The sequence below is a fragment of the Elephas maximus genome, chromosome 13 (assembly GCF_024166365.1).
Source record: "Elephas maximus indicus isolate mEleMax1 chromosome 13, mEleMax1 primary haplotype, whole genome shotgun sequence".
Lineage (NCBI taxonomy): Eukaryota > Metazoa > Chordata > Mammalia > Proboscidea > Elephantidae > Elephas > Elephas maximus.
This window is the reverse complement of record NC_064831.1, coordinates 74,425,308-74,440,253: the sequence shown is the minus strand read 5'-3', so window position 1 is coordinate 74,440,253 and position 14,946 is coordinate 74,425,308. Positions and strand designations below refer to the sequence as shown.

Below are 14,946 nucleotides of genomic sequence, written 5' to 3'. Positions count from 1 at the left end.
AGCCCCGAGATGGGCCCTGTGACACCTGCCAGCATGACTGTGCCAGGCTCTGTGCCAAGCACGTCACGGGTATTAGCTCACTGCCACCTCGTAAGAGCCTGTGAAGCAGTTACTACCGTCCCTCCGCTCCTCCAGCCCCCGTTTTACAGATGAGGAAGCAGGTTAACTTTTAGAGTCAGGACTGAATTTAGACCTTTGGGCTCCAAGCTCAGGGTTCACCCATCACACAGCCTATTAAATCTTTTAAGATTTCATTTTAGAACCAGGGCCCACGAAGATGTAAAGGGTATAAGCTGTAAATGTAGGGAAAGTTTTGAAACAAGCTTGGCTACTCCTGGATGTATTGTGTCTGCAGCTTCCCTCCAGGCACTGAGAGAAACTCCAGAGGGCGCTTAGGGAGGAGAGGTGGAGAGGAAGGTAGATGAGGAAGAGGGAAGGGATGGGAGGGAAGCAGAGAGGAGGGGAGAGAAGAAGGTTAGAATGGGGCTGAAGAGGGAGAAGGAGGGTCTTGCCTTCAGGACAAAGTCTTGGCAAAGTCTGTTCACCCTTCATCGCTGTTTGATGAGGTCCCCAGCAAGTGCAGCTCCGAGCCTACCCTCCCCCGCCACGAGGCTGCCCATAGAGACAGGTGTCCTGATGAGGATAAACCAGATGACACCACCTTTAGTTGACAATCCAGGTGGCACATTGGTCCCCAAAGCAGCAAGTGGTGCAGGTTGTGAAGCTGTGCCCAAGAAAGCCAGTTGCCAAACCACTGGTATCATATGATTTCATGTTGTGAAATAAATAACAAAAAATAACATACACTTAGGAGGAAAGCCTGAAAAAAATGCCACAAACACAACACGGGTCATCTCTGGAGGGCTCAGGTTGGGGAGATTTTAACTTCCTGGGTTCTGTACATTTCTACCACATTCAAATGTCTAACAGGGCTCGTGCAGTGTTTTGGTAACCAGAATGGCAAATGAAATATGTTTTTAACAAGAGGGGATACCCTGCCCTCTGTCCGTGTATTTTCCAGACTTCTAAAACAACCAGAGTATGCAGGTAATTCCCTGCCCTGGATTACCAGGAAGTACTTAGCATTGTAAGGGCTTTTGTCCTGAGAGTGTACAATTAATTATTAAAGAGGTGATGTCAACCCTTTCAGATAAGTTTAATATTTAGTTTGAGGCTTGAAAAACTAAAGGGTTTGTCCCTCGACTTTGCACACTGTTGCTAGGGTGCTAGTTCAAAAACATAAAAATATGAAGCCAAGGGGAAAACTGTGTGATTTTGTTCTTTTTGTGACTATATTTGTGCTTAGATCAGAAACAATTTTTTAAGGCTGCTCTGCCTTCCTTGTCTTCAAGCTTAGAAAATAGGTTGCTGTTATAAGTCTGATACAGTAAGAAAGGGAGCCTGGGGTAAGAGGCAAAATGACAGACAGAATGCATGATCCAAAAAACTGAGGGGAGGAGGAGAAGGGTGAGAATAACACTGGTGGGCTTCCTGGAAAAGGTGGGCCTGGAGGAAGACCTGGAAGTGGTCAGTTTGGAAGCAGGTTCAGGTAGAGGGTAGATTCAGGGCTATAGCGGGGGCTGCTCCTCCCTTCCCCCTTTCCCTGAGAGAGGGTCGGGGTCTCCACCAACAACAACGGCCTCAGCTCTGAGGAGAGTGCTGGACAGAGCTGGGTGGGAGGCCCAACCTACTCCAACTCTGGACTCTGCCCAGGAATTTCCTGCTGAGATGAGAAGACAGACAGGCCAACGCACAGCAGGTCAGACCCAGGTTGGTCCACAGAAACGGGCTCCTCCATCTCTCCGGAGAGTGACTTGTTCCCCACAATATGTGAGTACGAATATGACTCTGTCTCTCTCCTTGCAGCCGGGTGTGTGTGAGTGTCTGTGCTTATTTGACTGTGTGTACACTTTTTACACAGGTAGCTGGGCTTTCCTGGGCTCAGCCTACGTGTGTGCGCGTGCGCTGGGTATGTCAGCTCAACCAGGCTGGAGTTTGGATTGAGTAGGTTGTTCCCCAAGGACAAAAAGGAGAGACAGCAGGAGGTGGGAGAGACGGAATCTTAGGACTATTATTTACAAATGAGCTCAAGCCTATGAAAAGAGCTTCAACATAAAAGGGAATATATTGACTTTTGTAATCGAAAAGTCCAGGAGTAGGACTGGTTTCAGGTATAGCTGGATCCAGGGACTTGAATGTTGTCTTCAAGATATTGTCTCTTCATCCTTCAGTGGTGGGAAAGTATACACAGTGATGACATCGCTCACTAGCAGTGGGGTTTAACCTTTTTGTATAGAGCTTCTCTTCAGAAGAATGCCTATATCAGATGCATACACATGCTGTACATACTTCCTGATTTTTCTTCCCTGTTCCTGCTCGGCCTCCCAGAATTTATGAAGAATTGCCTCTCACAGTGAGTGAAGGAAGGCCTCACATGGTGCCTTACTCTGTGTGCTGAGGAATCCAAGTCTGTGGTCTCTACGCACAGTGAAGGTGGAGCTTTGGGGTGGTATCAAGTGGCCACCAGGCAGAGCTCTGACTGTCAAGCATCTGGTCCCCACCCTCTCCCCTTTCTCATTCTCCTCAGACCCCTTGCCTGGGCCCTGCCTGGCCTCTCCCCTTTAGGTTTGGGCCTTGAATTTGTCTTTCAGCTGGAAGGTCTGGCACATGGAGGAAAACACACCAAGACAAAGAGAGTCCATCTCTCTCACACCCATGGCCAACGGTCTGGAGAACATGGGGGCTGAGTTCTTGGAAAACCTGGTATGTTCCCTTCCCCATCCACCATCTTGGCCTCCTGGTCTTGAGCCCAGCCCATGGTGGGAAAGGGCCTTTATTTACCATCTTCCTTCACACCCCTCCTTTTATGCCTTCTGCTCACCTCCTTGCTTGAACATAGGAAACCCCCCCATGTGTTGTCCTCCTCTGCACAAAGCACCTTTTATTTTACTCATTAAACATTTACTGAGCACCTACTCTGTGCCAGCTTAGCCTGTCTTAGTCTGGAAGGTCAAGGAAGATCTCAGTGAGGAAGCAACAGTTCAGCTGTGATCTAATGGGTGAAGAATCAGATGATGGTGGGGGCAAGGTCACTTAGGAAGTCCCAATCTTCAAGGAGCTCGCAACCTAGTCCTCGCTCAGGAATGGCCATGTTGAGGCCCACCACCCAGAACTCTGGAGCCTAATTTGACACCCTCTGTCCTAGAACTGTGCTCCATAGGGTTTCCAATGTCTGATTTTCCAGAAGTAGATTGCAAAGCCTTTCTTCTGAGGCACTTCTGGGTGGACTTAAATCTCCAACCTTTTGGTTAGCAGCTGAGAATATTAACCATTTGTACCACCCAGGGATTGACACCCCCTGGAAAACAGCTCCATGGACTTTGAGATAAATGTTGCCCCCACAGTTGTGTGACAGTGGCCCTACCTGGAACCTTCCATGGAGTCTTCCTCTCAGGCCCCCAACCAACCCCAGCAGAGTTAAGGGCACCCCTCCCTCACTCAGACCATGCACCCCTCAAGGGCAGAAAAGGTGTCTATCACAGAGACCAGCACACAGTAGGCGCTTAGTACATGCTTTGCTGAATTTAATTACATCTTCCTCTATTTACTTCCCATGCACACGTCTAGCCCTGACCTCAGCCCACTCGGGACGTGCCGTGGGTGCACTGGGGGTGGCAGGGCACTTCACCTCCCCATGCCCCCAGCTCTAGCTCAGGTGTGGGTGGGTGGCCCACTCTGACCTTCCTCTGCTGGCTGTAGGAGGAAGGCCAGCCCCCTGACAGCAACTGGAGCCCTGCAGAGGGTGGGGGCAGCTGGAGCAAGGAAAGGCCCAAGCCCTTGTCCAGATGGTAAGTAATTTCTGGGAGGGAGGTGGGCTGGCTTGGGGAGGGGACCACTCTGTGGAACAGAGATTGGAACCTGGCCTCCTGGCAGACAGGGGGTGCCCTTAAACCTTTGTGGAAGGAAGGTGAAAATGCATTTCAGCCAACACTCTTGGGCAAATGAGCTCTGGGGTCATTACCTCAGAGACAAGCCAGGTCTGAAGCTCCCAATCTGCTTTTAAGCAGCCAGAATGGAATCCCATTGGGAATCCCAGTGTATACTGTGGGGCTGCTCTCTTTGAAGAGGGTAGGGGACTTTGAACCCACCCAGCCTCCTTCTCAACCTCCCTCTTCTCTCTTCTACTCTACTTGTCTCTGGGGCACCTCGGGGAATGCCGAGTTTCAGTTTGAAAACCCCTGGACTGGACCAGTCCCCTCACTGAAGCCCAGAGATGGAAAGGGACTGCCCACGTCATACAGGCGATGAGTGTCTGCGGGCCTAGAACTCATCCTCCTGAACCCCAGGCTTTGGGGTCCTCACTGGCCAGACCTCCTTGAGCTGAGGGGAATGTGCTGGGCAGGGGGCGGAGGGGAGCAGATTCTGCCTGTCTGCCTCAGTGGGGAGGGACTGAGAAGGATATCCCCCTCCCTCTCAGAAACTCATCCTCTTGGTGGGAAGGTGGGGACAACAGAGAGGAGGCAAGAGGCTCCTCAGAACAGCAGCTGCATGTGATTCTAATGACATGCAGTCAGCACCTGCTAGATGCTCAGCCTGGGGGTCCCAGAGATATTCAGACACCAGCCTTTCCTCCTGGGACAGATGAGTGGCCCAGTGACCAGGCGAGAATTGGTGTCTGAACTGGCCCTGAAGGAAGTGGGGACGATGGCTGCCAGGCACGGGGCAGGCTGTTTCTGTGCCCTTTCACTGAGAGAGGAGTGTCAGAAGCTGCTGGCTCAGATCATACGCTTCTGCAGGGAGTAACTGAAGAGCTGGGAGCCTCTCCACTGGCTCCATGGACAATGGATGGATGCAGGGCAGGGGAGAAAAGCAGCCCTTGCTCTTTGTGCATTTCTCACCTGGGCTGATTCCATCCCAAGCCCCAGAGGAGGGATGACACTCCAGGCAGAAGGCACAGCTGGTGCAGACACAGAGGCAGGAAGGCACAGATGGGCCGAGCCACTTCTAGTTTGCTCTGGGCTGGGGCTGCCTCTGACCCTCAGCCTTGAGGCCTGTGAGAGGCCAAGGCCAATATCTGGCTCACCCCATGTGGCCATTTTACCAGAGACATACCTGGAGGTGTTGAGGATGTCTACTTGGTGGGAGCCTAGGAGGGCCGCTCACAGACCCTGCTGGGTGTTTCCTCAGGAGGAGCCTGCAGCCAGCCATAAGAGCGAGACACTTCTGCAAGGAGCATGCACGGCTGTTTCATTGGATCCTCACAGGCTTGCTTTGCACCGGTGAGTCTGCTGCCCAGCCTGGCCCAGGAGACTGCCACTCCCACCCCAGCCACCTAGTCCCCAGCCACACCCACACCAGCCACTTCAGCTCCTGCCACCCGAGTTTCACCCACCCTCATCCCAGCCATCTCTGTCTTGGGGCAGAGCCATTCATTCACCCAATCGTTCAAGAAGTGCTGAACACCAATTCCAGACCAGCTCCCTAAACAGATGCTGGGGCATCAGAGTTAAGCCAGCCGGTACTTGATCCCAAGGGACTCTGTGATTAATAAGGGAGAGAGGAACAAAAATTCTTTCCACATAATCCAATAAGCCATCTGGGAGCACCAAGGAGGGTTGGGGAATGATCAGGGAGGGCTTCCTGGGGGAGGTGAAGTTCCAGTCTCACAGGTTGAGTAGGCGTTAGGCAGGTGGAGGGGAAGGATGATAAGGAGTGAGAACAGCATCCCATGCAGAAGAATTACAAGAGCAAAGGTGAAAACTGGGAGGGTGTGGGCAAAAAGCTGATAAATAGTCTGGAAGGTAAAGTTCTGGACAAGGAGTGCCAGAGGATGAGGTTGGAGGGATACAAAAGGGCTGAGTGTCAGGGAAGGGGGGTCATACTCAGGGACTTGGAGACCAGAGAGAGAGCCACGGAAGGGTTTAAACTGGGAAGCGGCAAGGTCAGATTCACACTGTGGAGCCCTGAAGAAGCCGGCAGGGTGGACTGGGAGAAAGAGGCTGAGGGCAAGCCCGCACGTGTCAGAAGACGAAGTGGCGAAAGAAGGACCGGGTTGGATTTCAGAAATGCTCAGAAGGAATAACAGCTGAACTTGGAAACTGATTGGGGACATTGGTGGGGCTTGCATGAGCACACGTTTTTTATCCATGGTTGCATGTCCTGTCCATTCTTCAAGGATCCCCACCCCCCCCGCCCCCCAAACTTCAAAAGCCAGGGAGAGACATTTCACCCCTTTGCTTTCTGCTATTGCCTTTCTTTCTTGAGGCATAAATACAAACTGGCTCAGCTGCCTGAAGGGGAGATAGGCAAAGGGGACAAAGGATATTCCAGGAAGAAAACTGTCATTGACTAATATTTCAGAATCAGATCCAGGCACACACGTGGGAACTCCTTCATGGAGTAACTGGCTTATCCATCTCTGTGTCCTCCATGGAACCCAGTATGGCTCGGGAACACAGTAGGTGCTGCATTGGTGCTCAGAGATTTTCTGCTGTCTTGCACTTGGATGTGCTTCAGGGCCTCCTTACACATCTCCCTCACATTTGGTCAGCACTTTACAGTTTGCAAAATCCTTTCACACTCATTTTGTCAGTTAACTCCGTGACAACCCTCTGACATAGCAGGGAGGATTGCTCTTATTTCCAGGTGGGGAAGCTGAGGCTCAGAGAGTTTGGGTGGCTTTCTTGCCCTCCAGGCTCAGGGGGAATAAGGTAGAGCCAGTGGGTGGGGTTACAGGGGCCTGGAGAGGCTGGTGTCATTGCTGATCCCTATCTCTGTCTCACTCCCATCCCCAGCATTCACTGCCTTTCTGCTGATTGCCTGCCTCCTGGATTTCCAGAGGGCCCTGGCACTGTTTGTCCTTACCTGTGTGATGCTCACCTTCCTGGCCTACAGCCTAGTGAAGAGGATTCTGGGGCCAAAGCTGATGAGATGGGTCAGGCCTCTTGGGAATTCCCGCCTGAACCTCTGGTTTAAGAGGTGAGTGAGCTTCAAGCCTCAAGACATGGCAGGTGGGGTCTACTCTGGGGCACAGCTAGGCTGAGTGAGGTCCTCAGCCTTTGTCCCACAGGGGGTTCCTGGGTCATGGAGAATACACTCCATCCTGCTGGCCTTCTGGGAGCCCAGGGCAGAAGTTGCTAGGTGGCTTCAAAGCTAGCAACCATTTTTGTGGTGTTTGGCCAGTTCCCGTCTGGTTTTCTGCCCCAGTTGGAACAGGTGACTATGACAGCTGGAACAGGACTCAACACCCTCCTAAATTTGGAGATCCCAGCAGGGCAGGTCCATATCAGTGTCTCTCGTCAGATCACCTGGGGCACCTATGGGACATAGAGCCGCCAGGGGACCACCCCTGGAGTCTGATTCAGCAGGCTGAGGCGGGGTCTGGGTGTTAATATTTTTAATTAGCCCCCCTGGGGATTCTGATGTAGGTAGTCAGGCTACTGGGTCACAGTTTGGGAACCCTTGGTTTTCAAACTAGGTTCCTTGGAGCTCTGGGAGCCTGGGGAGGGGAGCAGCAGACCTCCCACTCTGCATTTCAGCCAGCGAGCTCTAACTTTATGTTTTATACACTGAGGTTTGCAAGATAATTTTTCTAGGAAAAAAAAAAAAAGGTTTCTATGGCTTAATAGAAAGCTTGAAGACCAGCAATCTATTTAAATATTCTATTTTGTTGCTGAAGAAACCAGTGGTCAAAGATACTTAATGACTAAGCCCAGGCAGTCACACAAGCCACAAGGGTATTCCCAAAGTAAGATTCCCATATCACAGCAGAATGGTTTGAGTTGCCCTAGGAAGAAATCCAAGCTGCACTGAAGGCATTGGCAAGAAACAAGCCTCCAAGAATAGATGGAATACCAATTGAAACAGTTCAACAAATAGATGTAGTACTGGAGGTGCTCACTCATCTATGCCAAGAAAATTGGAAGACAGCTACTTGGCCAACCCACTGGAAGAGGTCCATATTTGTGCCCATTCCAAAGAAAGGTGATTCAACAGAATGCGAAAATTATCAAATAATACCATTAATACCATACACAAGTAAAATCTTGCTGAAGATCATTTAAAAACAGTTGCAGCAGTACATCAACAGGGAACTGGCAGAAATTCAAGCTGGATTCAGAAGAGGATGTGGAACCAGGGATATCATTGCTGATGTCAAATGGATCTTGGCTGAAAGCAGAGAATACCAGAAAGATATTTAAATGTGTTTTATTGACGATGCAAAGGCATTAGACTGTGTGGATCATAAAAAATTATGGATAACATTTGAAGAATGGGAATTCTAGAACACTTAACTGTGCTCATGAGGAACCTGTACATATAAAGAGGCAGTCATTTGAACAGAACAAGGGGATATTGATTGGTTTAAAGTCAGGAAAGGTATGCATCAGGGGTGTATCCTTTCACTATACTTATTCAATCTGTAGTCTGAGCAAATAATCTGAGAAGCTGGACTATATGAAGAAGAATGGGGAATCAGGATTGGAGGAAGACTCATTAACAATCTTGATATGCAGATGACACACCCTTGCTTGCTGAAAGAGGACTTGAAGCACTAACTGATGAAGATCAAAGACTACAGCCTTCAGTATGGATTACACCTCAACATAAAGAAAACAAAATCCTCATAACTGGACCGATAAGCAATATCATGGTAAATGGAGAAGAGATTGAAGTTGTCAAGGATTTCGTTTTACTTGGATCCACGATCAATGCCCATGCAAGCAGGAGTCAGTAAATTAAACCATGCATTGCATTGGGGGAAACCCTGGTGGTGCAGTGGTTAAGTGCCATGGCTGCTAACCAAAGGGTCAGCAGTTCAAATCCGCCAGCTGCTCCTTGGAAACTCTGTGGGGCAGTTCTACTCTGTCCTATAGGGTCGCTATGAGTCAGAATTGACTCAACGGCACTGGATTTTGTTTTTTTTATTGCATTGGGCAAATCTGGTGCAAAAGACCTCATTAAATTGTTAAAAAGCAAAGACATCACTTTGAGGACTAAAGTGTGTCTGACCCAAGCCATGGTATTTTCAGTTACCTCATAGGCATGCGAAAGCCTTTGAATTATGGTGTTGACAAAGAAAGCCTTTGAATTATGGTGTTGACAAAGAATATTCACTATACCATGGACTGTCAGAAGAACAAACAAGTACAGCCAGAATGCTCCTGAGAAGCGAGGATGGTGAGACGTCGTTTCACATACTTGGGACATGTTATCTGGAGGGACGTTCCCTGGAGAAGGACATAATACTTGGTAAGGTAGAGGGTCAGCAAAAAAGAGGAAGACCCTCAATGAGATGGATTGACACAGTGGCTGCAACAATGGGCTCAAACGTAGCAACGATTGTGAGGATGGCCAGGACCAGGCAATGTTTCGTTCTGTTGTACATAGGGTTGCTTTAAGTTGGAACAGACTCGATGGCACCAAACAACAACAATCTTAATGGAAACAGATCACCAGACCTTTACTTCTGAGGTACCATTGGTCAGCAGTCCAGCACAATCTGTTTGTACCACTTAGGAGCCTTAGGAGAAAATATTTGTAACTTTGGCTTAAGTAAAGATTTCTTAGATACAGACCCCAAAATCACAATCCATAAAAAATTTGACAAATTAGAGTTCATCAGAAGGAAGGTCTGCTCTTCAAAAGACACTGTTAAGAGCTATAAAATGACAAGCCACAACCAGCAGAATAGTGTTGCAAATTACATGTATATATAAATTTTTTTTTTTATAAGATATATGGATGGCAAATAAACCCCTGGAGAGATGGTCAACATCATTAGTCATTAGGGAAATGCAAATTAAAACTGTAAAGAGATACTATTATACATACCTGCTAGAATGACTAAGGAGCCCTGGTGGTGAAGTGGTTAAGAGCTTGGCTGCTAACCAAAAGGTCAGCAGTTCGAATCCACCAGCCACTCCTTGGAAACCCTATGGAGCAGTTTTACTCTGTCCTATAGGGTCACTATGAGTCAGAAATGACTCAGCGGCAATGGGTTTAACAGATAGAATGACTAAAATTCAAAAGATATAAAGTCTTTTGGCAAGGATATTGAGGAACTGAAACCCTTATATGCTGCAGGTAGTGATATAAAATAATAGAATCACCTTGGAAAACAGTTTGGCTGTTTTTTAAAAAATTAGACCTGTGTACCCTAGGATCCAGTTATTCCCTTAGGTATTTACCCAAGAGAAATGAAAGCATATATCCACAAAAAGACTAGTATATGAATGTTTGAATACTCAAAACAGCTTTATCTGTAATAGCCAAAAACTAGAAACAACCTAAATGTCCCTCAGTGAGTGAATGGATAAGCAGATCATGGAATAGCCATGCGATGGAATACTAACCACTGCCGTCAAGTCAATCCTGACTCACAGTGAACCTACACTTAGCAATAAAAAAGGACATGCTCTTTTTTAAAATTATTTTTTATTGTACTTTAGATGAAAGTATACAGAACAAACTAGTTTTTCATTAAACAGTTAGTACACATATTATTTTATGACATTGGTTAATGTGTTAGGTATCCAGTGCTGCTGTAACAAAAATACCACAAGTGGATGGCTTTAACAAAGAGAAATTATTTTCTTATAGTCTAGTAGGCTAGAAGTCCAAATTCAAGGCATCAGCTCCAGAGGAAGACTCTCTCTCACCCTTGGCTCTGGAGGAAGGTTCTTGTCATCAATCTTCCCCTGGACTAGGAGCTTCTCTGTGCAGGGACCCCAGGTCCAAAGGACATGCTATGCTCCTGGTGCTTCTTTCTTGGTGGTATGAGGTTCCCAGCTCTCTGCTTGCTTTTCTTCCCTTTTATCTCTTGTAAGATAAAAGTTGGTGCAGGCCACACCCCAGGAAAACTCCCTTTACCTTGGATCAGGGATGTGACTTGAGCAAGAGTGTTACATCTCACCCCAATCCTCTTTATTCACAGGCAGAGATAATGATTTATAACACTTAGGATAATCATAAAATTGAGGACAACCACACAATAGTGGGAATCATGGCCTAACCAAGTTGACACATACTTTTGGGGGACACAGTCCAATCTACAACAGTTAATAACCCCATGATATGTCAATACTCTCCCTTCTCGACCTTGGGTTCCTTAATACCAGATTTACTGTCCCCTCCTGCCTTCTGGTCCTTGACCCTGGGCTGTTGTGCCCGTTTAGTCTCGTTTTGTTTTATGGGCCTAATTTTTGGCTGAGGGATGAATCTCAGGAGTGACTTCATCACTGAGCTAAAAGGGTGTCCAGGAACTACACTGTCAGGGTTTCTCCAGTCTCTCTTAGGCCAGTTAGTCTGGTCTTTTTTTTGTGAGTTAGAATTTTGTTCCACATTTTTCTGCAACCCTGTCTGGGACCCTCTATTGTTATCCCTGTCAGAGCAGTTGGTGGTGGTATCCAGGCACTATCTAGCTGTATTGGACTCAGTCTGGTGGAGGTGATGGTAGATGTGGTCCATTAGTCCTTTGGACTAATCTTTCCCTTGTATGTTTAGCTTTCTTCATTCTTCCTTGCTCCCTAAGGGGTGAGACCAGTGGAGTATCTTAGGTGGTCACTCACCGGCTTTTAAGACCCCAGACGCTACTCACCACAGTAAAATGTAGAACATTTTCTTTTAAACAATGGGAACACAGTCTTGCTGCATGCAGCAACATGGATGAATCTCAAAATAATTTTGCTGAGTGAAAGAAGTCAGACCAAAAATGATTTTGTACTGTATGATTCCATTTATATAAAATTCTAGAAAATGCAAAGTAATCTAGTGACAAAAAAGCAAACCAACAACCAAAAAATCAGATCAATTGTTGCCTTGGTCAAGAAGGGAGAGTACTGACATGTCATGGGGTTGTTAATAACCAATGTCATAAAACAATACGTGTACTGTTTAATGAGAAACTAGTTTGTTCTGTAAACCTTCATCTAAAGTACAATTTAAAAAAATAGATACTAGGACTTTCAAAAAAAATTGTTGCTTTGGGGGAGAAGGTGGAAGAGAGAGAGGAAGAGGGCTCAAGGAAAATTTGGGGGTGATGGATATGTTCACTGTCTCAATTGTGGTGATGGTTTCCAGGTGTATACAGATGTCAAGACTTAAACTTTAAACATATGCAGTTTATTATATGTCAATTACGTCTCTAATAAGGTTGTTTAAAACACCTCCCAAACATTCATTTAAGTTTTCAAAAAGTGAGTAATCACAACCAACAACTCCCAAGCTCCAGAGGATAAGCTAGATAACTGGGATCTTCTAAAATTTAAACACTTATGCTCATCAAAAGACTTCACCAAAAGAGTAAAAATACAACCTACAGACTGGGAAAAAATTTTTGGTTATTACAAATCAGACAAAGGTCTAATCTCCAAAATCTACAAGAAAATCCAACACCTCTACAACAAAAAGACAAAGAATCCAATTAAAAAATGGGCAAAGAAAGCGAACAGACACTTCGCCAAAGAAGACGTTCAAGCAGCCAACAGACACATAAGGAAATGCTCACGATCTCTAGCCATCAGAGAAATGCAAATTAAAACCACACTGAGATACCTCTCACCCTGGCATTACTGGCACAAATCAATAAAACAGAAAATAAAAAATGTTGGAGAGGCTGCGGGGAGATCAGAACTCTTATGCACTGCTGGTGGGAATGCAAAATGATACAACCTTTTTGGAAAATGATACGGTGCTTCCTTAAAAAAAAAAAAATTTTTTTTTTTTTTGGAAAGCTAGAAATAGAGGTACCACTTGATCCAGCAATCGTATTCCAAGGAATATATCCTAGAGAAATAAGAGCTGTCACACGAATAGATATATTTATACCCATGTTCATTGCAGCATTGTTCACAATAGCAAAAAGATGGAAACAACCTGGATGCCCATCACCAGTTGAATGGATAAACAAACTGTGGTACATACATACAATGGAGTATTAAGCAATGCTAAAAAACAACGATGAATCTGTGAACCATCTCATAATATGGATGCATTTGGAGGACATTATCTGGAGTGAAACAAGTCAGTCACAAAAGGACAAACATTGTATGAGACCACTACTGTAAAAACTCATGAAAAGGTTCACATATAAAAAGAAACAATATCTGATGGTTACAAGTGAGCAGAGGGGTGGGGATGGAAAAACAGTTATTAGACAATAGATAGTTGGTAACTTTGGTGAAGGGTAAGGCAGTACACAATACTGGGGAAGCCAGCGCAACTTGTACAAGGCAACCCCTTGGTAGCTCCATAGACACATGGACCCGAGGGATTGAACTCCTGGGCTGAGGGCGGTGGGGACCATGATCTCAGAGAGTATCTAACTCAATTGGCATATACAGTTTATAAAGAATATGTTCTACATTCTACTTTGGTGAGTAGTGTCTGGGGTCTTACAAGCCTGTGAGTGACCATCTAGGATACTCCACTGGTCTCACCCCTTCAGGAGCAAGGAATAACGAAGAAAACTAAAGACATAAGGGAAAGATTAGTCCAAAGGACTAATGGACCACATCTACCGCGGCCTCCACCAGACTGAGTCCAGTACAACTAGATGGTACCTGGCTACCACCACTGACTATTCTGACAGGGATCACAATAGAGGGTCCCAGACAGAGCTGGAGGAAAATGTAGAACAAATTTCCAACTCAAAAAGAAAGACCATACTTGCTGGCCTGATAGAGACTGGAGAACACCCGAGGGTATCGCCCCCGGACACCCTTCCAGCTCAGTAATGAGGCCGCTCCTGAGGTTCACCCTTGAGCCAAAGATTGAAACGTCCCATTGAACAAAACAAGACTATAGGGGAGCACCAGCCCTGGGGCAGGGACTGGAAGGTAGGAGGGAACAGGACAGCTGGTTATAGGGAACCCAGGGTCAAAAGAGGAGAATGTTGATGTGTCGTGGGGTTGTTAACCAATGTCATACAACAATGTGTGTACTGTTTGATGAGAAACTAGTTTGTTCCATAAACCTTTGTCTAAAGTTCAATTAAAAAAAAAAGGAAAGAAAGAAAAAAAAGGTGAATCAACTTCAAGAAAAATAGTAAATTGAGAGACCAGGTGGCACAAAGACAAGGCAAAAATCTTGCCTAAGAAACTGGGATGACAGACTTTTGGGAAGCATAAGGAGACATATAAAGAGTAAACGTTGGAATTAGCCTGCTTGAGTTTGAATCCTGGGTCTGCCTCTTCCCAGCTGGGTGACCGTGGCCTGGAGAGAATTGTAGTTAAGAGACTAGACTTTGCATCCAGAGTGTCTGGGTTAAAATCAGCTCTGGCACTTTCTACATGGTTGGCTTGGAGCAAGTTATTTAACTGCTCTGTGCCTCAGTTTCCTCATCTCTAAAACAAGGACAGGAAGAGGGTGTAGCTCAGGGAGGTCCGTGGATTCAATGGGAACTCCTGTAAAGCACTGGGCACAGTCCCTGGCATGTACCTTCGCCGTCATGATTAGTACCCCATGAGCTGATGACCCCGTCCCACGCAGGGAAAAGTTGCTGTAAACGTGAGGGCCAGTCCTTGTTCAGCTCATCGTTGCAGAGCACCATTATTGCTTCTGGGCTGTTGAGGAGCAGAGCCCCACAGCCCAGAGTGCTGAGTCCTAGGCCCCACAGCCCACCTCAGCCTGGTAGGTCAGAGCATCATTGTAGCTGGGAGAATTCCTGTCCCTTGATAGAGCCTGTCCTTGTGCTTGGCACCATGCTAAGTTCCACATATACATCTTTGTATTTAATCTTCTCAGCAATCTTGTGAAACAGGCTCTTTGGCCCCATTTTACCAATGGGGAAACAGACTCAGAGAGACCCAAGGCCACACAGCTAGATAGGTATGCCTAGCATCTGCTGCTGTTTTCACTGTGCCATTCTCTCCCCTCCCACCAGCCCTGAACACACTTCCCTGGGGCCCTGGGTGCTGTGTGGAGGTGGGGAGGTGCTCAGGGTGA

General features: G+C 46.8%; 1 protein-coding gene across 6 annotated transcripts in view; it reads left to right on the top strand.

Annotated features, from left to right (window-relative positions):
- Nucleotides 1-500: 500 nt before the first annotated feature.
- The window catches only part of SLC28A1 (solute carrier family 28 member 1), an 80,015-nt gene continuing 65,569 nt past the window's right edge, over nucleotides 501-14,946 (top strand). For 5 of the 6 annotated variants that reach the window (XR_007512434.1, XR_007512435.1, XM_049852576.1 and 2 more), the window contains exons 1-4: nucleotides 501-2,763; nucleotides 3,760-3,848; nucleotides 5,188-5,279; nucleotides 6,795-6,978. Coding sequence is in view for 4 of the 6 variants with exons in the window: in XM_049852576.1 (XP_049708533.1) it covers nucleotides 2,668-2,763; nucleotides 3,760-3,848; nucleotides 5,188-5,279; nucleotides 6,795-6,978 (461 nt within the window). In the remaining 2 variants the exon portion in view is untranslated. The remainder of the gene's footprint in view (nucleotides 2,764-3,759; nucleotides 3,849-5,187; nucleotides 5,280-6,794; nucleotides 6,979-14,946) is intronic. The other variant, XM_049852575.1, reaches the window with a different exon arrangement.